At 39.9% G+C, this 26,402-nt stretch overlaps 1 protein-coding gene across 1 annotated transcript in view; it reads right to left on the reverse strand.

The window, feature by feature from the left end:
- LOC139289742 (F-actin-uncapping protein LRRC16A-like) overlaps window positions 1–26,402 on the reverse strand; it is a 64,986-nt gene that overhangs the window by 20,011 nt on the left and 18,573 nt on the right. The window contains exons 3-17 of the mRNA XM_070911363.1: window positions 21,676–21,726; window positions 15,772–15,831; window positions 14,737–14,858; window positions 13,947–14,044; window positions 13,586–13,656; window positions 13,172–13,245; window positions 12,832–12,907; window positions 8,301–8,389; window positions 7,292–7,386; window positions 6,322–6,408; window positions 4,516–4,619; window positions 3,546–3,623; window positions 2,901–2,977; window positions 1,352–1,456; window positions 841–910 (exon numbers count right to left, since the gene is read on the reverse strand). Of these exons, the coding sequence (XP_070767464.1) occupies window positions 841–910; window positions 1,352–1,456; window positions 2,901–2,977; window positions 3,546–3,623; window positions 4,516–4,619; window positions 6,322–6,408; window positions 7,292–7,386; window positions 8,301–8,389; window positions 12,832–12,907; window positions 13,172–13,245; window positions 13,586–13,656; window positions 13,947–14,044; window positions 14,737–14,858; window positions 15,772–15,831; window positions 21,676–21,726 (1,257 nt within the window). The remainder of the gene's footprint in view (window positions 1–840; window positions 911–1,351; window positions 1,457–2,900; window positions 2,978–3,545; window positions 3,624–4,515; window positions 4,620–6,321; window positions 6,409–7,291; window positions 7,387–8,300; window positions 8,390–12,831; window positions 12,908–13,171; window positions 13,246–13,585; window positions 13,657–13,946; window positions 14,045–14,736; window positions 14,859–15,771; window positions 15,832–21,675; window positions 21,727–26,402) is intronic.

Below are 26,402 nucleotides of genomic sequence, written 5' to 3' on the forward strand. Positions count from 1 at the left end.
GGAGGCGAGGAGCTGGTGTGTGCCTGTATGTGTGTGAGTTGTGATGAAACAATTAGAGGCGGAAACTAACCCCCACCCCCCCCCACCCCTCTGTTCATCTCTCCTCCTCCACCCCCACCTGCTGTCTGCCAAGTATTCCATTATACAGCCTCTTAACAGTGCCATTGGCCTGTCAAATGGTGTTGGAGTGGATCCTAAAAAGCTGATCGCATTGGACCAGCGTTACCTCCAAACTATTAAAAACCACACTCATCAAACTTTAGCTGATGAGTGAGAGCACTTACACAAATGCTACTAATATTAAAAACAGGAAGAATAAAATCAAGAAAAACAAAACCAATGCCCCCTTAAAATCCACTGATGGTAGTCTTTTGAATACTCAAGGTTCAAGTTTTACCTGCATTATCATCAGCATCACTGTGCTGTGCATTTCATGTAAGTATAGCTGTGGGATCTAGATCTACTGCTCTGGGAAAATCCTGTATTTGGTGATACACTATTTATTCATCTCTAATGAATGTTAGGGGCTTCAACTCTACTCATATTAAGATTGGATTTTATTTGTGTGTTCGTAAATATTCACGTGATTTAGTATACATTTTGAACATGGTTTGGAAAAAGTTCCTAGATTCCAGCTTACTTTGCGTACACCTTGACAGATCTGGTTTTTGAGTATGCATGGAGACAGCCCCCCCCCCTCCCCATCTCTCAAGTGCAGCCACAAGGGAATGATCCCTCACAAGGCAGGTACAAATGCACAAATTGTAAAATATATCTTGACTTCAAAAAAAATGATTTATGAGGGGAAATGATAGCACAGTGTTTCTCAGTCTGTCTTACCTCACAGCAGCTGAGGTCTAGAGACACGTCCTTCAGATTCAGGTTACTTGCCAGGCCAAGCAGGAGAGCTCTAAAACAATATCATTAAATGCAGTTAAAAAAAGTTACAGAATCAAAGAATTAAGTAATTTAAAAGATGTGATGAACTTTTCATCACTTAATGTTGGCAGACTCATTGTTTGTGAATCCAGGTTTCCCTACATGCGTTATATTTTGTTCCATTTTGTCTATAATTGTGAGCACATATGTTTCACCACTGTCAATATCCAAATTCTTAATAATAATACTTTTAATAAAAAAAATATACACTGCAGTGGCCAAATTAGTAAAGATAGAGCTGCAGCAGCTCCTCACTTTGATGTAGGCTGACAAGACAAGTTCATTCTTAATGCTTTAAATGGGGATACAGGTAATAAAAGAAGAAGAGGAACAAAATGTATAGTCTCAGAGAATGTGGGACAGGAGGAACAGCTCCTCAGACACATTAAATGTGAATGAATCTTTCTCTCACTTGAGGGCCTCTGGCGGCAGCTTGGTTCCTGACACGTTGATGGAGCTGAGAGACATGGCACTGCTGAAGAAGTGCTTAAATGATGGAGGCACCTCTTTGCCTTTCCTAAAAAAAAAGAGCAGGAAATAAAATGATGTCAGATGAATACACCAAAGACTTGAAATGCAACATGTCACCAACTTTTCAGACAATTTAAAAAGCTCTCAGTTTAAAGCTCTTTAAATCCAACACCATGTAAGGCTTCATGATGTAGTCCCTTTAGCCGACCTGAGATTCAGGCCATCATTGAGCTTTTAGTACTCTTGCCATGTCCTAAAAGCCTGTGACCCATTTAAATGTTTTACTACTGTTTAAGAAACTGTTGTATCTCCACAAAACGAAGGACTCAGAGGAGATTTTCACAAAGGAGAATCCCTCAAAGTCTCTGGTAAAACCCTTAACCACTACCCCCCCTCCCATCCTCTGCCTCCCTTGATGAAGTCCTCAACTCCCTGGAGACACACTGGATAGAGAGATAATAATGGGGAAAAAAACTCCACCCACCACCCATCTGTTACACACGAAATCTGTGCACACACACACACACACAAATTGTGCACATTTACAAACTCAACCGAACACACGCAGATGTACACTCGTGTGTCATCCTGTAGCTCATCTTGTTTGTAATGGCACTTTGTCACCAGCAGGTGTCACACACCAACATACAGACTGTAACAAGTCTGTCATTTCAGGTCAACAAGAAACTTGTTGTAGGCAGTACTACATTAAGATGAGGAGGAGACTCACAGATAAGCCTCAGTGCGGTTATAGGCTAAAGACCATTTTCCAGAAAGTACATGATGGATAACAGCGTACAGGAGATCCCAGACCCATTTCATATTAAAACAGGTTTGCGATGCAACTCAATCGATATTGTATTTAGGTCCTGATTTTACAAAAAGGCAGCTGGCAGCTGTGGATAATCTTTTCATCTTATCTTTTCTACCTTGATGCAGACTGATCTACAACTGCAATACATACATTTGAGATACATGCTGGGTTTGTGTTATGTTACTGCATTTGTTTTATGATAGAAAACACCAACATGTACTCTTTTAAAAAATCTTACCAAACTCAGTGTGACTGCCTTCATATAATGAGGATGTAGACAGGACTGATGGGCCAACCAGAGGCAAAAAAAGATGGCTGATTCTAATGAAATCATTGAGGTTTAAATGTAGACAAAAACTTTTGTGTGATGAACACAATTTATTTATATTTATTTATGCAATTATCAGCCTGGCTTTTGCATCTGTTTAACTACTTCGTACTGCCTCTTATTATGTTACACTGTTTTTTTTAATCATATCTGACTTTTTCTTGTTAATCCTCCATTGTGCAACTGTCTGTCAACAACTGTAGCATGTGCTGTACTTCCAATGGTATTTCAAATTGGCTTGCAAATACATGACAAAAGATTGAAAAAAAAGATACAAGCTACAACAACAAGTTAATTTCCTTTCCTCATGGTCAGGTAACTGTTTGTGCAACCCAGATGAGTTCTTACCTGTGAGGGAAGACACTCTTTGATACGTTAAGAACAGAGAGGTGTTGGACCGAGCCTCGCAGCAGAGCCGAGCAAACCTGGAAAATACACAGAACATGCCACGATCACATCTGAGCTGTATAATCTGTCTCAAGTATTGCTCACACTTCACCTCTGACAGTGACAGACAGAGAAAGAGAAGACGAAAGCATTGTGCCTGTGTTGTGTGTTTAGAAGCGTGTAAATGTATTTATATGTGACGTGAGAGAGACAGAGTATGATTTAGGAGCTAATCAATATCTTCAGTGACAGGCTGACAGCTGGCTACATCTCAGACTAATCAATAAGCTGTGTTCGGCTCTCAGACCCACATCAATACATCACATACAGTATTCAGACCGCTGACACGGCAGCACAGATTGAGTGGGTGAGTAAAATTGGATTACATTCCCCGCAACACAGATATTAATGGCTAGCACTTCACCTTACAATGCAGTAGAATGAGATACAACTCTAATTGCTTGTTTACAGCAAGTAAAAGGCCTGTTTTGTTAAAAATGCATTATCCATTCTCATATATCTCTTTACCCAATTATCTTTTAATATAGCAACTTTTTTCCTTTGAGCACCAGGCAGGAGATCATATCAGTGTGCCACCTCACTCACCTGGTCCAATGAGCAGTCAGTGTTGGAGAGGTCGAGGGTTGCCAGGCTGTTGGGTTGACCCAGGAAGTGGTAGAAATGCTAAATGTAAAGCAAAACATAACACACATTTTTACAAAGGAGAAGATGAGGCCTTGACAACATAGGGATGTGACCGCTCCTCTGGAGGGTATGTTAGTGGATTGATGATGATCGACAATGTGATTTTGACATTCTGTATGTAGCTTCTGTGAACTTCAATAAACTCTTTCCTTTCATGTTTTTTTCTTTTACTCTCCTACTACAGAGTATCTACTGTCCCTTTACTGCTCTCATTCACAATTTTCCATCCTTTCTGATTTCCCACATCAAACCTCCTATCATTCACATATTTCATATATCACCATATCTGAACAATCAGGTGTTGGATGCTGATATTAAAATATTATTGTGATTCTGGTTAAGTGCAGGACTTTTTCTTGGCCAGGCGCAGTAACTTCCTGGAGTCTAGCTGTCGCCAGGCAACCAGCGGACACTCCTGTTAATTTGTGAACTTTAGTAGACTAGCTGTGTCCAGTATTTTTGCTAAACTAAGCTAGCCAGCTGCTGACGCTACCTTCATATTTATTGTACAGACATGAGAGTGGTATCAATCTTCTAATCTCATCAACTATTGACAAGAAAGTAAAGTATTTCCCAAAATGTTCTATTCATTTAAAACAATCTTTCTGTCACTGCAGCACTTTTGACAACAGATGGTACTAACCTCTGTGTATTTCACAGTATATCACTGTGATGGATGTGATTGTGTCTGTTAGACTAGATTCTGATTTGTAACCTCACAGATGAGAGTTTGTATCACATCTCTGTATCTGCGCTCAGAACAGATGTTGAATTTCCTGAGTCGATGCAACACTGAACTGTTTCAATCAATTAAGTGCTATTGATAGTACTTCTAATATGAATTACAAACTGTGTGTGTGTGTGTTTGTACCTGCATGTCGTCTCCCCGGAGGACATTCCCTGAGAGGTCCAGATGGACCAGGCTGCTGGGGATGGACGGGTTGGCACTCAGTGACTGGCAAAGGCTGTTCACCCCTAAACACACACACACACACACACACACACACACACACACACACACACACACACACACACACACACACACACACACACACACAGGCAGTGTCAGCATTATCACAACCCTCAAATCTCCACTTGATGTTTTGACAGCATATTGAAGGAAATAGCAGAGGAAATGAGCAGTGGGTGAAGACAGGAAAGAACAGGATCAGAATGTAGAGTGAATGCATGGAAAGTGAAAAGAGTATGCCTTCTCATGGTGGTGTAGATGTAACGCTACGCCTTTGTCAGTGTCACGCTATGTTGAGGATGAGGCATTCTCCTTTTTTATGTCACAAGAAAATACAATGGATTAAAAGTATGACTGTAATTATTAATTAATGAACATCAAGCTCTTACTAACCTCATGAGGTGCTGCAATCGTTCAAATGATCAGGGCGTATTTGAGAGACAGGAAATGTGTGTATGGCATGTCTTTGCATGCATAGATTTCTAACGCACAGTGTGTGTGTGTGTGATATTGACATGACTGTGTGAACAACCACTGACCCCTGTCACGTCTATCACATGTCTGACACACTGAATCTGCCAATAAATCGAGGTGTGACTGTAAAGTGAGTGATTTTACAGAGCTGGGCAGATGAGAAGAGATGATATGAGTGTGACAGATATAATAAATAGAAATAATAATAAACAGAAATAATACAGATGATTAAGAGAGAGAACATTTCTATATTCTCTAATCTTCATTTCTAATATGATCAAATGATCAAATTACTTATCTGCTGAGTTACAAGCTCCATCAACCAAAATCTGTGCAAAATAAAAATGTCCTCAATCCTCTACTTTTGCTCGGAGCGTTGAGGGCTTTTGGGGTTTGGATTATGGATTGGGCCTTTAGCTAGACAAGCAGGGCTCAGTTTAAGCAGTGCAGCCCTCTCACTAACCCTACACTGTGAAATATGATAGCTCTTTATTGATTGCCTGAGAGCAGAGCATGTTTACAGTGGGTCCCTAAAGATGTGCTACAGCGTTTACTTTGGATGAGAACTAAGAAGAAATTTTACCTGCAAGTGAGTGTTGACAACGGCCACATCTAGAAATTATGACAAGAACGGCTACAAATCCCCTGCTGTTTTTTTTTTCTTTTTTTTGCAGAAAAGCCTCTGCACAATCAGCCCCTTCATAGCATTTCATTAAAGGCCATTACTGCAGAAGGATTCTTCCATCATGCCAAGAGGTTGCGGCTCTACTGACTGAAGGAAAGTGGTCTGGTAAGCAGCATTTATGCAACTGAAAACAGTCTGTAAGCATACTGGTTACAGATTGTCTTTGCTCATTCACACATTACAAATACACCTTTTTCTTTCTCTTCCTCTCTCACTCACAGTGTTAATAGTGCAATAATTAAGTGTCAATAGCATCCCGGCATTAGGTGTGTTCAGATTAGTGGAATTAGTGGAACTGCATCTGATCTTAGGGGAGCAAATCAATTAAAACACAAACAGGAAATCTGATCACAATGCAATACATATATATATATATATATATATATATATATATATATATATATATATATATTTTTTTTTTTTTTTTTTAGTTATTTATTTATTTATTTTAATCATTTCAACCGACATTTCAAAATTGCAAATGTTTTCATTTATCATCCACCTGTTTTTGGAACTGTACACAAAACACATGGACACATATCACATACCTTTGGGTGATAGTGAGGTTTTGGAGAAGTTTAAATGCTTGAGCCCCATACGAAGTTTGGCAAACTGAGCACCCAGGGAGGAGATACCTGCAGCAAGAGGAAACAGATAGGAAATGACTATAAGGACTTTTATATTTTAAATACAAACCACATTGCACCTTCTCTACTTAACTGTTCAACAGTGTATTTCATCACCCAACATATACGTTTCTGCTATATTAAAATCTAATTCAAATTAAAAAGCTGTTGCCTATATGGGTAAAAGGTTATGTAGCTAACACTATGTAGCTATGACAAGCCCTGCTTAGAATTAAAACAGACAATAATACAAACAATTCTCAAAGGGAAACAACAATGTGCATGAAATTATTGTCAGTGCTGGAGAAAGAGCCTCCTCCTAGTTAATCACAGTGACTAGTGAACAGACAAAAAAGGTTCATCTTACACAAACGCATAAAGCGACTACCATATATAACGACATATGTAATGACATAGAGCCTTAATGTTAAAAATAAATAAATAAATAGAACGCAACGAGGTAAATGTTACATGAGAACAAATAAGCCAGAGTTTGGGGAGCCCCAGAAATCTGTCGTATGTTTACATGAGACTGCCTGAATATTGAGTGAAATGTATCTTTAATTCATGTGTCCTGGATAGACTGAGAGGCCTTAGGATAGAGGTGATGAAATATTAAACTTGTTGCACTCACTGTACTGTAACAAGTTAACCTATACTGTCAATATCATGCTATACCTGTGACAGGCTGTGGTATATATATATATATATATATATATATATATATATATATATATACATGCAATGAATGAATGAGACTGCTAAATGACTAGTGAATGTTTAACGTATTCAATACTTCATTACCTTTCACACCTGTTTAAAACAGAGTACAGTAGAGAGCATAACAGACCAGAGATCAGTACATTAGAATAGATTAGAGCAGATATCGTACCTCTGTCCTCCAGTGGGTTGTTGGCAAGATTAATGGTGGTGAGTCCTGAGCTGGGGTTATGGGCCAGGGCAGCAGCTAGCTTCTGGGCAAAATCTCTGTAGAGTGTGAAAGAGTGTATCCATTATGAGTGTATGACCAATGTATTGTACGTGTGCAACCTTTCAAAAAAGCTTTGGCAACATGAATATCAGCCACGGCAGAAAAGCAGAGCAGAATAGAAGTGAATAGGCCGTCTTCAGAGGAGACAAACATGTCACAGTAGGAAAAGCACAGGTGCAAATAATGAATGACTGAATTCAATTTAGCTGCTTCAGTTTCAGGGTCGTGACAAAAGCAGACATCCAGCCAACATGAACAGCCCTCCAACAAAGCTGCTGCAGTTGTAAGTAACATAGTATGTAAACAACATTTCTGGCTTTTTAACTTTACATTGATTTCAAAGTCAGAATTTTTTCACATTTATTTGGTTGCAGGCACATTAAACTGTTTTATCTTGCTTTGATACTCATTCAGTTAATAATTTTATTACATATATTGCATGTTCAGTGTTATAAAAGCAAATCACACTAAATCCAAAATCTGTATAGTTTGACATTTCATTTTAAAATCTTGTGTTACATTTTCAAGTTTTTTTATTTTATTTTTTTAAAAAAGGCCAAAATTGATGCAACAGAGTGAAATATTCTGACTTTTAGTTGCTAGTGTGGGTCAAGCTCTGAAAAGCTTGGATCATACACTTCCCATAATGATAAAGGTTGTGTCTTTCATTAGACCCTTCCTGTCTGGGAAACACCAATATCTTTCAAACCCCACCCTTTCTGCTAATAATGTGTAGTCTCCAAGTTTAAGCTTGGTTTACTCAAGAGGTTACACTCGAGTCATTTTCTCACACTTGACAAAGCTCTGTCAGAGCCACAGAAAACACTACAGAGCTGTTTTCACAGGCTCAGTAGTAATCTTCATTACCACTTAATTGACATAAAAAATGTAATACTTTGCATAATCTCACGTTTTGAGTCCTGCGTTATCCAGAACCAACTCTTCCAGTCGACTGGAGCGAGCCACTACCCGAAGAATCTGCTCGCACACATCTGCAGACTGAAGACACACGTACACGTACACCACACAGATGACAGAAAAAACGTTTGTTATATATTATTTTGCAGGTAGTACAATTTAAACAAGACAGAAAAACACCTTCTCTACATTTACTATAGTTTTTGTGTTACTGTTTTATTGAGCCCTAAGGATGATATAAAAGGTGAAAATCAGATATAATGTTACATATTATTAGTCTCACACTCACAACAGTAAAGTAAATCTTAGCTCACTGATGCGTTAATCAAAAGTATAAAAAATATACCGATTAACTGAACCAGCTCTGAGGCTTAAAATGCACTTTCATCTAGAACAGCAAAGCTTGGATTGAGACATTCAAGGTGATAGGAATAACACAGAAATATACTTTTGGTACACATGATTCCAACAAGTGTTTTTGTGCAAAATGCGGTGAAACCACCTCTGAAAGCTGTTCTTTTATGCTGATTAAAGCTGCACTGCCGAACGTAAAAAAAACAAAAACAGCGTAGAAGTGAATTCTCTTCCTCTCAAAGTCCATTTATGCGTGACAAGGAGAGACTGGGGACAGCAGACTTTAGACACTTTAGAGGGAGAAAAGTTGTCTCGCTTCTGTGGACTCAACACCACAGGAGACAGGGTCGGGGGAGCAAAAACACTCATATTTAGACGAAATTAAAAATTCAACAGTTGGACGTCTGTGCCCTACGAGATGTTCGCTGACCCAGTTCACTGTGTGCTGCGTCATGCTCAAAAATGACGAACACACATCCTGTTTGGCTTGCTGCACTAATTCTCAGTAATTTTTCGACACCAATTATCTGCACGGATTCATAACACAAACATTTTCCATGATAATGACAGAACTTTACTGGACCATTGTTTTGCTGTTATTCTTGGAAATTGAAATTCCTGTTTCTCTCAGCCAACAGCCTCAGTGTGGCCAAAACACTGGCGACATTGTCCCACACTGTTATCTACAGTGAGGGGGAGAGAAAGAGGGGAGAAAAGGGAGTGAGGGATCACGGAGAGAGACAGAGACAACGAGAGGGAGAGATAGAAGAAAGGGACTGTTGTTCACATGTTTACTCTGTGAAACTGTGAATATTATAGAGGAGGAATTAGAATGATGGAGGGCAGCAAGGGATGACACATGATACGGAAAAGGGAGATATGAGGGTAGTGAGGGATGAAATAGAGAAAAAGAGGGGAGAGAGAAGTCGGTCATAGCACAGCAGAGAGAGAGAGAGAGAGGGATCACACAAAGGAGGTTGTATTTTCCACAAGAGCCACAATAAAACTGTTGGGGACAGCACAGTGACACTGTCAGCATGTGCGCTGCACCATTTACCATTCATTAAATAAAAGCCTTGTCATGCTGTGCTGCTCTGACCCCACCTCCTGCTGAAATATCACACACTTTCACACACGTACGTACACACACACACACACACACACGCTGTGCGATCATGAGGCAATCAGAAGGCAAGTCCTCTTATCACTGCTGTCCTCTCCTCTTCTCCTCCTCCTCTCTCATTTTCGGCTCAGCATCTTGATTAGACCACAAGACAAACAGCCTGATTGAACTGAGGACGAGCAGCGTAATCCCTCGCTGTGATAGCTGGCTGTGTGTGTGTGTGAGAGAGTGTTTGTGAGTGCATGTGTGTGTGTTATGTTATCCAGTCCACTGCACTGAGGGATTCCTTATCTGTTTGATTGAGATAGTTAGACTGTAATTTACGCCTGAGGCTTGTGCATTTCATGCTTCACATCTCCCTCATTTTTAATTTTCTTTGTCTTTCTGCTTTAAGATCCTCAGACATCCTTTTTCCATTAGATATTACTAATGCTACTGTACACAGTTGCACAGATACAACAGTTCAGGCTGATGGGCAGTGTTGCCCTTGAGTTGAACTTTGGCATGACAATAGATTTGGCAGGAACAGAAACTGACTGCTAGGAAGTAAAGCACCTCACTCTTTTAATCTGATTTGTCTTTCCTGACACCTTCTGACTAATTTCCTTATTCATCCGGCATCTCTCCCTCACACTCTGTCCACTGACCTCTCCACTGGCCTTTATGTGTGCTGCCATCACTTTCTCTCTTTCACCCTCTGTTCCCCTCTTATTCTTCTGTCTAACTTGTTATTGTTTCCATTGGCATGGAATCAAAAACAATTCAAAATCACGCTCCAGAGCACATCCTTGCACCCCCTTGTCTCTCCATTATCACTGTATAAACATGCACACAGAGGGGAAAAAAAGGGAAATTAAGACTGAAGTTTCCTTAAAAACACCCAAAGGAGTTTCTGCTGCATTAAACAGTAACCAAGCACAAAGTCTGCCTTTTTGCATGACAAACACAACATAACTTCACTGTCCAAAAGTGTCCAGAAGTGGTATCTATGGCTAACACCACCAAAAGAACACTACTAACACACTATAAAACATTTGAATAATCATACACAGAAACCTCACTAACAAAGAAGCCTAGGGTCCATTATAATACATACTAATCTGGAATAGAAAGGACACACGTTTGACACAAGGTGCACATGTGCCCTTGTCAGTATTTGAGCCGAAATATGCACATGGCGTAGTGACGGACAGGATTTTTAAATTCAATACAAAAGGAATTGTCTGTGACGGAGGCGTGAGATAATTGTTTGGACTGAGGAAGCTGCGTGTGGTAATTGGTGAGACTGAGCGAAGTCTTGAGACGGAGAGTTAGTAATGGAGTGCTGCAGGGGGGCAACAGCCTGAGACATTGAGCCCCTTTGTCTCGTTAGGATTAAGAGTCTTATCACACAAGAACATTGGACTGATCCTCAGTCAACAGACAGGCGGGAAAGATGGAGGAAACAAAGGGGGGAAAATTCTGTGCAGGCAGATACAACTATACGCATAGTTAGGCAAAAGTAAAAGTGAGAGTCGTGCACTGTAGTAAGAGAGGGGATACATGTTGTAAATATATGATATAGGAAGAGACAATAATATAGGATAACAGATAACAGTGATATTTCTCAGCCCTCTCAAAAAATGTAGGCAACTTGTAATGAGATCCACCATCCAAACTAGACAAACAATAAACAATACAAGAATTAAATTCAAACTCCTGCTTTTCATCAGAATTGTGAGAATAGTATGCCAATTATCATGTGATACAGTAACCCTCTCATTCAACTATTAATATACATCTTAGCCATGCTCACGGTGTGGCTCTGTGGATGACAATGTTGTTGGATGGTTGGTCGGTCTATCAGTCCATCCCAGTTCACCACCAATTTTAATTACTCCAATACATACATTTAAATAAACATTAAATACCTGCAAAACTAATGAGATTCCCATCAGCCTCAGCTGTACTTTTTGTTTAGTGCAAATACGCTAATCTAAGATGTTGAACATGAGCCCTGAGCAATAATTGAGTACCTGCTAAACCTGAGTATGTTAGTATTGTCACTGTGAGCTAGTTAGCATGCTGACATTAGCATTTAGATCAAAGCACTGCTATGTCCAAGTTCAGCCTCACAAAGCCTCTAGCATGGCTGTAGACTCTTTGTCTTGTTTACACAGTCATTCTCCCTGTTTTGGCCGAATCAGCTGGTGTCTGTGACAGCCTGGTCACTTGAGATATGGTACTTGACAGCAGGAGGGACAGAGAGACACAGCCCTCACCCCACTTTTTATTGCATGGGGAAAAAAAGACAAACAAATATTGTAAGAGACCACTGTGCATAGTGCAGTAAGGAAGTGAGAAGCAAGACCTTTACAAAAGTGATAGGAATAGAGAACAAACTGACAGCCAGGCAGACCGGGAGAGACACGTCTATCCATTTGCCTTAAATAGTGATTCTCCTCACTACTTAACTCTAAAATGGGATTAAATCTGGATTATTTAGCCGGTTTGTGGCAGCAGACTAACACTATCACACTGTTTATTCAACATAATGTACACTAATGCATGGAAACCTATAAGGAGACAAAGGGACTACTAGGAAATTATCAATTATTTATTGCCTCTGTACTACTCAATCCACCCACATGTAAATGGAGTGGACAAAATATGAGAAATACCTCTACATATGATGCAAAACTATTCATAGCATCACAAACTTCAGCCTAAAATATAACCACAAGGTTGAATAAACACATCTCTGAAACAGTTTCACCAAAAACTGAACATTATAACCTTTATAAAGGGTCTCTTGAATGAGATTGCATTAGTTTAATCTACATTGATTTAATAAATTGGCGACTGAATATATGTCCATTATTCTACATGGCCTGCACTGACTCCAAAGCGTAAACACCATTCCTGTGTGACACAACAAACATGACTGAGGATCATCTATTTCATGGTCCTTACTGGATAGCTATCACAAGACTACAATAACTGTGTTTATAATAACTGAACAGACGTGATCAGTGAGCAGGAGGAGCTAGAGAAAAGGTGTACAAACCAGTTTGTAGTCCTTGGTGGAGAGCTTGGTGAACCACTGGTTAAACTCCAGGACTGCTATTATAGCCACCAGATCCCTGAGGAGGAGCAGACAGGGTAGAGCGAAAAGGTCACAGCTATATATTTATCTTCATCAGCACCACCTTCTGTCGTATAATGGTGACTTCAGCACATTTCTATATTAAAAATAAATCAAGTCACACATACAATACCTCTCTTATCTTTTAGTATTGTGTTTCAGCCACATGGCCTCATCTGTGTGCAATGTTTTTTCACAATTTGTTTTACATTATGTTGGTGTGCTCTGGCTATATTTTATCTCTGTTATTTCAAACACTCACCTGTTCTCCAGATGGCTGAAGTCCTGCAGGTTCAGTTCTCTGGTGTCTTGTGTCAGATAGATAGTGTCAACATCCTGGAAAGGAAACAATGGAAACAAAACATGTCTGTTATAAAAAATAATAAATCTGCTAGCTCTTGATGAGTCACGTAGGAACAAGCAATTGCACAGAGCAGATGAAACGTATCCAGTAGAGAAAGAGTCATTCCACTCCACAAGACGGAGCACCAGCATGAAAAAGATCTTGAGTAATATAAAGATGTGAGGGACATGTATTCATATACTGTTGTGGCTATCTTATTCATCTAAGGGCTTTATGCAGTTTAATGTCATCTAGCCAACAGAACCGAAGCACAGTTGAACCAAGATCTGTCAATGCTGTGCAACTGCACAACAGATAATAAATAATACTGACCCACTGCACTTCTTCTCTGTGAGGCAGCCCCAACCAGTCACAAACACATCTGTACATCTGAGAAAACCCACCTAGGCAGAGAGAGAGAGATCACAACATATATAATATACAGATTACAAAACAAAGACTAACCAAAGACTAACCAAAGAGATACGGGGTGTGGATTGTGCAAAAATACATGTAATTTGAATCTACAGTCAATTTAACCACAAATGACAATTGCTTTAACTCATCATATAAGTAAGTAAACTCACTGTATAACTGACTATACCAACCACACACACACACACACACATCATGAATCATTTCAGCAACGGGATGACGAAGCACACAGTTATTATTGTAGGTCACAGATTCCTACCGCAGGGTCCCGGCTCAGCAGGCTTGTTGTTCTCCCACAGAGTCTGCAGAGAGGTCAGCCTGTCGGGAGGCTCCATGCAGAGCTTCTTCATCACTTTACTGAGAAGAAAAGACAGATTAGAGCATAACTAATTTACCAAATATTGCAGCTGGTGAAATGTTCAGATGCATATCCTCCCTTTAAACTAAGATTTTGAAACAAGCAGCTCCAGGCTACCTTCTCACTGCCTTACTTGTCAATGGACATTTTCCAAGCAGGAAGTTGCTGAGTACTCCAATAATTTGAAATGAAACAAAATTTAACCTAACTACGTGTCTAATGTAAAAAACAAAACCGATGCAGCATTACATCGACTGCAGCTCAAAGATAGATATATCTGCCTCACATTCAAGTCAAAGACTTTGTCCTGTTCACAAGACCAAGTTTATGGTTTTGCATCTGTGATCATTTCTGCATTTATATTCATGCTTCCTGTTCTCAACAAAACATATTATGTGAAATTCACATCCGCATTACCGGTTTAAAAAAAAAAAAAACACAGTGTACTATAGCTGTGACTCCACCAAAGTGAGTGACAGAGATCAAGTCTGTCTGTTGCACGTTAAAGTTAAACTTGGCTGTTATTATCTTTTTATACAATAAATGCAAACACACTTACACAGAGATTAATAACAGAAATACCAGGAGATGAATTTAACTACATCTACATTAGGATTGATTCAAATCTGTGAACGTGATTTAAATCACAATAAATCTGTGAAAAACCACATACCGTAGAGCTGGAACTCACCTAGGTGGTAGACCGGGACATATCCTCAGCAGACAGTTTCCTATGTGAGCGACCACCTCGTTGACCTCGTCTGTAGAGAGCAGCTTCAGAGAGAAGGAGCCACGCTCGTACTCTATGAACAGCTAAAAGACACATCATTAAGAATGCATGGTTTCACCCAAACCTGCTTCAAACACAGTTATAAAAAAAGAGAGTTAGTCATCCATCTTTCTTTACTCTATTCCATGCACTGTCTGGTTTTGAAGGATAAAATCTACAGTATAAGAATAATTTATTGGCAGTGAGAGGTTTCAACACAAGTGTATTATGTGTCTCTTTACATACGTTTTTATCTTCCTTTGCATTTCATACTCCATATTTCATACTCGTCCGTCTACTCCCAAACGTCTATCCACTGAATCAACCCAGCAATAATATAACTGACAGGACGAAAAATATCCGTCTATCCACTCAACCACATCTACAGCCCACATCTTTGTATTAAGCAAAAGTAAAGATTTAATGACCAATTTACCAAGATTGGCTAACCATTTCAGCCCTCATCCCAATTATGCAAATGCTGATGTAAGGCGATACATGGCTCCTCTACAGTATAGGCCGAAATTAACATAATCCTAACTGATACGTATTAGACATGGGCAGACCATCAACCAGGATATTAAGAGGACTGACATCTCTTGAGATGAGTGGGGAAGAGGTTCAGCTGCAGGAGCAGTGTGGTTAGTCAAGGATTATCATATTTTGTAGGTAGATCCTGCTGGCTGACAGCTAGCCACCACGGGTCAAAAAACTAAATGGACTAAACTCTTGCCAGATGGGAAACCCCAGAGCCACCATTTCTGAGTCCAGACCTGGTTTCCCTCATACATTCATTATTTTTAAAGGATTATACTGGCATTCAATATATTTGTATATTATTATTAAAACTATGGAGCTGGAGTTAGCTGGTGGTTAGCTTAGCATAAAGGCTTTAAATAGGGGGAAACAGCTCTCAGAGAGTGCTGGACACAATGTTAATGGTGCTAGGTTCTGTACCTGTGTAGGCTTGTTACAAGCAATGCCCTGGATCTCCAGGTAATTAAAGGAATGTTCCACCTAAAAAAAGAGCACAGAAATCACCATTAAAGTACCTATACTGTGTCATACACAGGCTTCCTGAAGGACAGAATACAGACAATGAAAGCAATATTCAAGGATTATCTGAAATACTGTTTATATGTTACACATTCTTTCTGACCTGCAGGAAGAAAATTATTCATAACAAAAGCACTACTATTAAGTCAGTGGGTGATAAAGTTATAATTGTGTATGCATGTGGGTGCAAGTCTTTAAATGAATAAGTGTGCAAGCATGGCGTTCAGATGCTTGCGTGAGAAAATACAGTATGTATACTGTATCTGTGAGAGTAATCATGCCCAATAACAACAGTCTAGTATGATGACGGTCTTTCTGAGGAATCTTGTGCAAAAATATCTCTGTTCCATAATTAATAGGTAGGGATGCAGTCATTTCTTTTTTCTCTCTCAGCTCCTGTGCAGACGACGTCACCACTCACTCACACATTTAGACGGGTTTTCAAAGCAGCATTCGACACATTTGCAGGATTGTGAGATGAGATACAGTCACTTAGTTGTTGAACCAAATCAGCTCTTTTATCCCACTTATCCCTGTGTTTAATCTCTGCTAGCTGAATTAATTTAAAATGCAACCCCTCTAGGATGCACTGTTCATTTTCTTGCTCTTTTGCAAGAAAGCATTTGCTGTGAATTGCTTGTAGTTACACATTGGTGAGACAATAAACTCTCATTTTCTTTTCAGTGTTTACAATTTGCTTCCTGAATTGTTCGAATTGAGAATGAAACAATTTCAGCTTTGACAGAAAATGGAAGGTCTCATCCTCATGTCTCTATTCACATCCAAACAACAGGGTTTTCAAAACAAGACAGACTGAAGACTTACATCAACATTATTTCTATTTCTATTTCAAGAAAGTATTTCAGGACAAGGAGAGTATTTCAGGACAAAGAAAACAGCAGCAGTCTGCCTTCCCATACCTATAAAGGACAGACAAAGGTTTAGCTTCTGTGTGAGAGGAGAACCCTGTGAATACAAATGCCTACTACTGTATACGGAGCACACAGTTTTCCTACACTTCCATCTCTTTTTCTTCTTCTCTCTCAAACACAGACATACACTACAGTGCCTGAGGGCAGGCCAGGGAGTGAGGCCAGACTATTCCAGGTGGGCGCTGTGTTCCTGAGGCTTGGCTCAGAGATGAGAGGAGGGAGAGGATAAGCAGACTGTCTGTCTACTGTCTGACTACAGTGTGCAGTGTGTGTGTGTTTGTGTGTGTTTATTTCAGTACTGCCTGTGGTTACTGACTCATGTTCAGTCTATAAGCTAGAAATAATTCCACAATAAATACACAATAACAATTTCTCTATTCATGGGACAAAAATATAAGACTGATTATTCAAAAGGAGATTAGTCTAAGAGACAATAACACTGTGAAGAAGAAATCAAAGCTCATTTAATCACATGTTCCTCGGATAAAACCAAGAAACAATTAGCCATTAGCAAGGACAAGGAGGCACCTGACAACGGCAGAACTAGCTAAGACTTTGTTGTTTTTAAGCAAGACTACGAAGAAATAATACATTCTTTCTCTGAGAGAAGAAAAGTTGATTCATAAACAATAAAACCACCCTTACTTCATTCATCACAATCAGGGTTTTTAGCTGTTACAGCCTTTCTTTATCTGGTACGACCAGTAGCTTACGGCATGGTGGCTAATGTTAATAATTAATGGTGCTAATTTACATTACTGCTAACTATAATAGGCTACAGTTTATTACATGTACAGTATAGTACAAGTGGTACAGCAGTGTACAGTATATATTGTGTTGATTTGCGTTTTGCAAACTATTTGCTGTATGTTACAATATGCAGTAAACTGTGTCCAAACCCAACTTGAACGGGGTCAATCAGTTCATTTCATACAGCCTGTAAATGGCATGCTGGCATACTGAATTAAGCGCCAGCCAATGATAAGTGAGCACGCTGATAAACATGAACTCCAGCCAATGGCAGGACATCCTGCCAGGAGGTGTGGGGAAGAATGCCCGGGTAATGGCATCGTTCACTCATTCGTTCACTGTCCGTCTGTCACTTTAATCACACTACTCTTTTTTTTGGTTGTATTTTCTTGAAAATTCAATTTTTTGTTCATTCAAAGGACAATTTGATGTAAAGGGATTGGTTTTAATTGTGAACATTGGGATGCTGTTGCAGTGAGCTACAGTATAAGAGTAAACTGTAGATTTTGGGATAATTGGAATTTATGAATGTAAGTGAGACAGATCAGAACAGCTACATGTTTACGGTTTCTATGAGCTGGTTTGCATTAGATTAGATGTTTTGTTATGTCTGGGTATCTAAGTTATGAAAGATATGCTCAGAGCTCTTTTGTTATGTAAACACCCATACTTCTGACATAAAGCAGAAAGCAAAGAGTGATAAAGAAAGAGTGTACAGGTATGTGAAACATACAGCAACAAGAGATGCAGAAAAAAAGAGGGAAAAGAAAAGGAGGAAGCAAAGGAATAAAAAGAGTGTTTGTGTGTGTGTGAGAGCATGCATGCATGTTTGGGAGGAGACAGTGACAGACTGTAAGGCCCTGCAGCTTCTCAAGAGGAGCCAAACCATCAATTGGAGTCACACACACAGAAAAGCCCACTGAGAAGTGCATGGTAGCGCTAGAGGGCGATTTCAAATATAATGGAGAGAAGAGAGGTACATAGGAAAGTGTTTAACTGAGGGTTTACTGTTACTGCAATCCAGTTGCTCAGGCTTTGCTGACGAAATCCCCACCTACTGATTGTTTCATTGTGTGTTTCAGAGGAACCTCTGGGATTGAAGACAGAGATGCATCTAACATGTGATAGATCAAAATACAGCACCTACAATACATACAGATGGCCAGAAGCGTAAATCAACACCCAACACTGTCTCAGCTTTGATTTAAAAAAAGTAGATTTTTAGCAAAAAGCTAGTAAACTGAATCTGCAGAGGATGTACGCAGTCAATAGCTCATGTGTTGGAACAGTGAGCAAAGGCTAATCTTCATTTGCAGTTGACTCATCTCCACTGTAACATAGATTTCACATCAAAAAAATCAATACAAGGAGAGATTCTGTAACCGTCAGCTTTTTTTTTACAGTATGGATGTTGGCAGTCTTTTAACAATGACAGCATGCAGCAAGACTTCTACCCAGTGAGAGATCTAGTGCTAAAACAAGTCAATTAAAGTATATATATATATATCATTGTAAATTGAATATTTTTCAGTTTTGGATACACAAAACAAGCTGTTTAAATCATAATTGCAGTTAATAAATTAACCGATAATGAAAATAATCCTTAGTTGCAGGGAGTTCCTAGAGAGACAACCAAACATCGAATAGATATAATGCATTGATTCAATTGGATTTAAGACATTGTAGGTTATCCCTGCTGACCTTTGGCCCAGTGGTGAGTGGGGGAGGAAAAACAGATAGATAAAGGGAAAGACACACAAGGAGAGACAGGGATGAAGAGAGAAGGACGTAATCTGGATAGTTGAAAAAGAAGGGGAGGATGAGAGTGAGACAGCTGAACGAATGGCTTAAAGGAAAGAAGGAGAGGAGAGCAAAGGTGATCTGTGGCTGTTATCTGGCTAAGCAGAGCCGGAGGAGAAGAGGATAGATGTGTTCTGCAACAGAAAGACCTGAAAGCCAACAGAGGAGGCAGTCGGCTGTGTGGAAAACCAAGGCCGAGACAGATCTACTTCATGATGTGTCAGAAATAATAGACCTTACAAGAGCCTCTTGATTCCACCAAAATCAAATTCACAAGATGCAACTAACAAAGTTCCATCTCACGCATTCTCGCAAGACGTCTTACAGTACCTTTTCTTGATTAAAACAAGAGTATAGTACCACAACAAGAACAACATCCAAAGTAAGGAAGAGAAAGTACAACAGAGAGGTGTATAGAAAGGAGACGAAAAAATAGACATATAGTAGAGAGTAGAGAGAGGAGGGTTGTTGAGGGGGGTTAGTTCTTCATAACGCAGGTGCGTAATCTCTCCAGGTTGGGAGAGAGCACACAGATAGAAAACAGATGCAGAGCCAGCTAAATAAACAGATCCAGAACCTGCAGCTTATAACACTGGAAACAGTATGACATCATGTGAAACAGGGTCAGATTGAATGCTCTTAATGACCTCTTCTATCCCCCATAAACCAATAAATCAGTTTTCAAGCCACTAATCAATCACCTAAACTGTCCCTGGAGGCATCTTATTGACTGGAAAGAAAGCACACAGCTATCTGAAGGGCAACTGTTCAGTATTTCCTGGACCTGGTACAAGATATGATGTTATGTTATCTTGTGACTTGGGAAATATACTGTGAGGTGCTACTCTTTCCCACCAGGAAAACCGTCAGTCCAGATACTGTAGATACTGTACTAAAACCAGTATTTTAGGTTTGCAGTCTGTTCCCACACAGTGTTTGGTTTTGTGAATCTGTGCTTTGGTTTGTGTGTGTAGTCTGAATATAGGATGTTCTATAACATTTTTTACAACTACTGCTGCTGAACACACCGATTAATCATTACATTTGAATAATAAATCATTGTGGGCTTAAAGTTGTTGCTAAATCTGCTGTTGAAGATCATGTGATATGATTGAAAGCTACAGCCCAACTACTAAATGGACCTTGAGGTGACCAGCTGCTGTTTCCAAGGTCAAGAATTAACTTTAAAACTTTTAAGTCCTTAAAATGCCCAGAAAAAATGGACATTTGAACATCTGCATTTCCATAGCAACTGGGTAAAATCCATATGCTGATGAAGATCATGCGATATCATCAAAAGCTCTAATACAGCTATAAAATGGACTTTTAGGTGAGACAATTTTGTCAACTGCTGTTTCAAAAGCGATTTGTCCTCTAACAACTCTGATACCTACAAACAGGTATTTCTTTGTGCACATGCTTTAAAACTTTCCCCCATTTTTACATCCACTTATCCAAGTTCAGGGTCGCAGGGTGCTGGGATTTGCATTGAGCAAGTGGTTTATTTCTCCTTGCAGTATCTGAACTCATCATCAAAGCTTATAAACTGATGCCCATTTGCTGTAGGCCTGTTTTTAAACGCAGACCCGGCCAGTGGGTCACAATACAGAAGTCTGATGTGAAGTTTAATATGGGCAGTAGAGACACCAATAGTTGCTGAGCTGGTGCTGCTGGAAGTTTTGAACATCTGCACTTTATTACTGCGCTGCTGGTTTTTATGTGGTAGCGGTGACAATGATGCTGGTAGAGATGATGACAGATGTTTCATTGCTGGTGATGGTGCTAACAGTTGCCATCTGCGCTACATTACAGCACTGCTGTTCCATGTTAAAATAAAAATAAAAAAAACAGGCATCTCAGCCAGCTGTATAACTGCAATATAACCAGGCACACACAGCGCTACTACTTCAGCCTAAATCTACTCTTTATATCACCCAGACTCAAACACACATTCACGCAAACTAACAGGGATAGCAAAGGTGCTGGTTTGGGGAAATGCCTAGAAGAGAGCACGGAATGCATATTGTTTCTACTCAGTGAAATCTTGTAAACAATATGAGGATCTAAACCTCAGATTTACTCAACCATGTGTAGCTGTCACACTAAAAATATGTGTGACAGCAGAATGTGTTAAAGAATTAAGTTTAAAGAACAAACCCAGACTTCAGAGGAGAATTTAACCACACAACAAAGCCAGTCATTCAACATAACTGCAGTGTCAATCAAAGATTGTGTTGGGGTTGCAGGAGGAGGTGCCAAAACTATTCTGAAGTATTGTCTAACAATGAAATCTAATGTGTTTTTTTGGTACGGTTACACTTACCTTGGTGGGAATGCGTGCCGTCAAGAGGTAGGCTCGGTGAGACGCAAGGGCCTGAGAGAGAACAGAGAGAATAATGAGTATGTAGCTGTAAATATACACTCGGAACAACCAGAACAAGGAAATGACAAAGAACACAGAGAGCGCGCCTGTTGACTCATCAAGATGAAAAGGCTTGTGACTCTAAAACATCTCAGTCAGTATGAAAACAGAGAAAAAAACTGGGGAATGACAATGAGGAGAAAGATTCCTCTCTACTTGAAAACAAACACATAAACAGACAGTGACATTTACCCTGTCTGTAATAAGCATCTCAGCACAACCCACTGAGATGCTTATTAGCAGTTTTTCTTGATTTCCTATTTGTATTTTTTCTGCCTGCTGAGCAAACTGAACACCAGCTGCCACTGTTTCTTAGAGCACATGGTGAGGACTACGCTTGCTTCTGTTGCCGCTCTGTGAAAGAAAAGTCATGGCTTGAGGAGGCATAACTGGAATACATCAACTTGACATTCCTATCCACTATTAAAACTAAAATAAGTTCAACATCTTATACAAATTGATGTTTAAAAGTTGAAGTCATCTGCCTGTCAAATAATATCGCAACACACAACCAAGGCTGACAATTAAAAAGGGACACCGCCATTAACCTTCTTGACAAAAAACACCCTGGTTGGTAAGCAAAGGCATATACTGTGTTCCTCCATCATCGTAGCTGAAATCTCATGAATCCATCTCCTTTGTCTGTCCTTTCACTCTGCTCTCACAGCATGCTAAAATAAAACTGTCATGTCACAAATGTTAAAAAAAAACGCCTAAACACCCCCTTACGGCTCCAAAGTTAAGTGACTTAGGTCTGTTGGTTTTGAATGCTCCAACACATAAAGGCTAATGGCCACAAAGGAAGAGAAAATTCCAGTGGATGAAACACCGAAGAAAGAAAAAAAGGAACTAGATTAAATTAGAAACATGCAAAAAGATGTAAAGGCAAGAAAGGAAATGAGAAACTGACGAGAGGGAGCAGAAATATTGATCAGGTGGTGGAGGTGAGAGAAAACTGGAGAGAAGGTTTGAAAGCAGAAGAGAAAATAAAAGTAGTACAAAGGAGGGAAAGGGAGAGGGAGAACACAGCATCACTAATAAGTCCCAGATAAACAATGACTGGGATGAAGGGCAGGGGGGAAAGAAAGCAGAAAAGGAGGTAAGAGTCTATAGACTAAATGTCCACAAACTGTCACAATCTTTTTGAAAGACATTAAAAAAGAAGCAGAGGGATGAGAGACGGAGGTATAAAGGATGACAGTGTCTCCCAGCCCTCTGTGGCTCAGCTCCACAGGCAGGGTCTGTGCGGTTTGATGTGATAGAGGCAGACAGGCGGGCCTGGGTGACCAAAGATAACCTCTCCTAAAGAGCACCAGTCACCACTGCTACGATCAACTCTCCCTCTCTCTTTATGTTAGACTCATTTCTGGACAGTAGCTCTCTTTTACATAATATGTGTGTGTGTGCAGGCATGCTGGTGATGGAATCTCCTAGTTTCAAGTGAAATTAACATTAGATGAGTTAAAATGAGGGTCTTATTTTAATAGGTTTCCATCAGTTATGATAACATTGTATAGTAAGTAAGTCCTGAGATCTGGAGACATGGGACATCAATAAAAGTCAGACTGGGCAAGAAACTTGATTGTTATTATGATCAGACCTGTCTGATTAGTCTCTAAACTGTGATGGATGTATACAATGGACAATTTGGATAATCACTTTATCATTCATCTTCGTTTTCTCTTCCTAATAAATTTGGCTAAACTGGGGTTTTGTTAAAGGGGCATTCCACTGACTTCACACATTAAGTTCAGTTTCCTCATCACAAAGAGTCCTATTTAGCCTGTAAAAACTGTATAAGGTCTTCTCTTGAGCATTGTCGTTCTATTCCCAGACCTCAGCGATCACTTTGGTGAGAAGAATTTATCATAACTGACAGAAACTATGGTCAAACTTTTGAAAATAAACTTCCAAGTTGTAATAAACTGGAATTACCCTTCTATCCCATTTCATAGTATTGTGTATTACAGAGCAACAGCAGAGCAGTGGTCAGTAAGTATGTAAAAAGTTGGAGTTCTACAGGCTGTTTGATGTCAGAAGTGAAAAAATGTGCAGCCAAATAAGAATTTGGTGGCAGGACTTCTTAGCTGGGTGACAGAAAAACACGTTCTCCTTTGTATTTTCCACAGAGGGAAGCCCTGGTTGTGTGTCTGACAGCATTAAGTCATGGTTTTAGTACTGCAAGTGAAAAACACCAGACTGCTACACATCAGTGCATTTCCAGGAGCTGAATACAGCTGCAGACACCCAATCATGACCAAGAACCTGCTGACTCTGAGTGGAGGGGAGGTACCAACTGACCACTGAGGCTTCATCTTTTCTGTCCAGTCTTACTAGAGAGGGAAGTAAATCATTCAATACTTCCAATGCATTAAAGGATACAAGGACACTTTTATGACTGCCTGCCAAAATGAATTCAGTGCATCTTCCAACTTAAAACTAAGGGTTTTAAACATAGTCTGATTCATGCTGCCTCAGCCTCTTGGATTTTCCTTTAGTTTTCCATCCTCCCTTCCTCCTCCTGTCAATGCATGACTGCCCCTCTGCCCTCTCTCTCCATCTGCCCTTTTGAGTGGACAAAGCCATAACACCCCCCTGTTTTATGACCCCCTCCTCTCTGTAACTGCCTTCCTACCCCTCTTCTCTCTACTCTCTGTCTTAAGTGGACTTAAAGCCTTGAGCCTTCCCATCAGCCAATGACTGCACAGCGACCACCATCCCGCCTTCAGCTCCACTCAGCCAACCAGATGGCAGCAGCATTGGAGCATGTCTACAAGACCAGAGAGAGCATCTGCTATTACTCTCTCTCTCTATTACACACACACACACACACACACACACACACACACAACTGGGGGCTCACATACAAGATAACTGCCACAGGCTCTGAAGCACCATTTGTCTCCTTGGCCTGCCACACATGCCACACACAGCTCTGTCAGACTTTCTGAGCCAAAATCATTTTAATATGAACATTTGACATAGACTTCTTTGATACAGTTATTTTTTTATGGGTAAATAATGTGTGTAATGTTTGATAGCCATTTAACAGAATATACAACACAACATTCATACTTTCTGCTTCACACACACACACACACACACACACACACACACACACACACACACACACTCAAAACACACCATGAGAGAAAGTCAACAATGGCTCGACCCCATTTAAGGTTCAGCAATAGATGCACAGATCTGTTAAGTGTCCAGTATGTTTCTCACGGTGTGTGTGTGTGTGTCTATGTGTGTGCGTACACACTGTGTAGTCTATTCAGGGTATCACCGTGTGCAGATTATCTTCTTTTCTGTCAAACTGTCAACCCCACCAACCCCGTTCCAATTGACCCAACCCACATGTGCACACTCATTGTGTTACTATGGCAACAGCTAGCCCAATCTGCACACACACATTTGTGAATACACACACACACACGCACACACAGATTGACACTCCCTCACACATGAAAGTAGCACGCTGCAGTGCCAAGCCTTGCTTGAGAATGTCAATGAGTTTTCACCCCCCTAAACAACACTCACGCTGGCCTACAGTTAGGCTGAATCTCTGTAGGAACCGAAGCAATACGGAGCAGTGTTTCATCTGCAGTCATTCAGCTGTGGCAGCCCTCAGCCACAGGAAATCTACCCCCAACCAAAAATACTTTTATTCATCCATCATGTCCCGGGGTGCATTCACGCTCTATTATATCCATCTATCACATTATTTCACATCTATTCCTTTAATTTGGTTTTGTTTGGGTGAGAGCAATGTCTTTAAAAACTCTGGTGGCACCAAAACACAGCATCAAAAATGCTAGCTACAAATGCTTCAAATGTTTGACCACCCTGCGGTACGCTTCATTCATCTTGCTGGAAATGTAACCGTTAATAAACATGCTTGCTCCTTGCCAGATAAATCGAGTATACTCCTCATGTCTTCTCATGTACTTGCAACATTCTTGATTGTCTTTTACTCTCTCCTTGAAGAAATTGTTTGACATTATGGGAAATATTATGGCAAAGTTTGCTTTCTTGCCAATATTTAGAGGAGGATTTTAATACCACTCTCATATCAGTCAGTCAAACATGAAGCTATAGCAAGGAGACAGTTATCTTAGCTTAGCATGAAGAATGCAAACGGATGGAAACAGCTAGCCTGGTTCTGTCCAAAGGTAACCGAATCTGACTACCAGCAGCTCTAAAGCTCACTAGTTAATACATAATACACCCTACACTTACAAAAACACTTGACTTGTATATAGACATTTTATTTTTCTCGTTGGCCATTGGTCATTTATATATACACCTATTTTTTCCACATACTTGTGTACATAATAGGCCTGTCTATTCTTTTACCTTTATTTGTTCAGCTTTGTTGTCCTTGTTCTTAGCTGTTATGTCTATTTCTGTGTAAGTACATTGAGAACAATGAAAAAAAAAAATTCATACTTGGTCAATAAAGCTGATTCTGATAATCAGTACAAAAACAGAACTGTAAAAACAACAAATTGTAGTTTTATGTGCCGTTAAGCGTTGGACTGGACCCTTGAACTAAGCTAACCATCTCCTCGCTAGAGCTTTGTAATTAAAGGACAAACATGGGAGTGGTATCCATCCTCGCG

The sequence above is a fragment of the Enoplosus armatus genome, chromosome 9 (assembly GCF_043641665.1).
Source record: "Enoplosus armatus isolate fEnoArm2 chromosome 9, fEnoArm2.hap1, whole genome shotgun sequence".
NCBI classification, from domain to species: Eukaryota; Metazoa; Chordata; class Actinopteri; order Centrarchiformes; family Enoplosidae; genus Enoplosus; species Enoplosus armatus.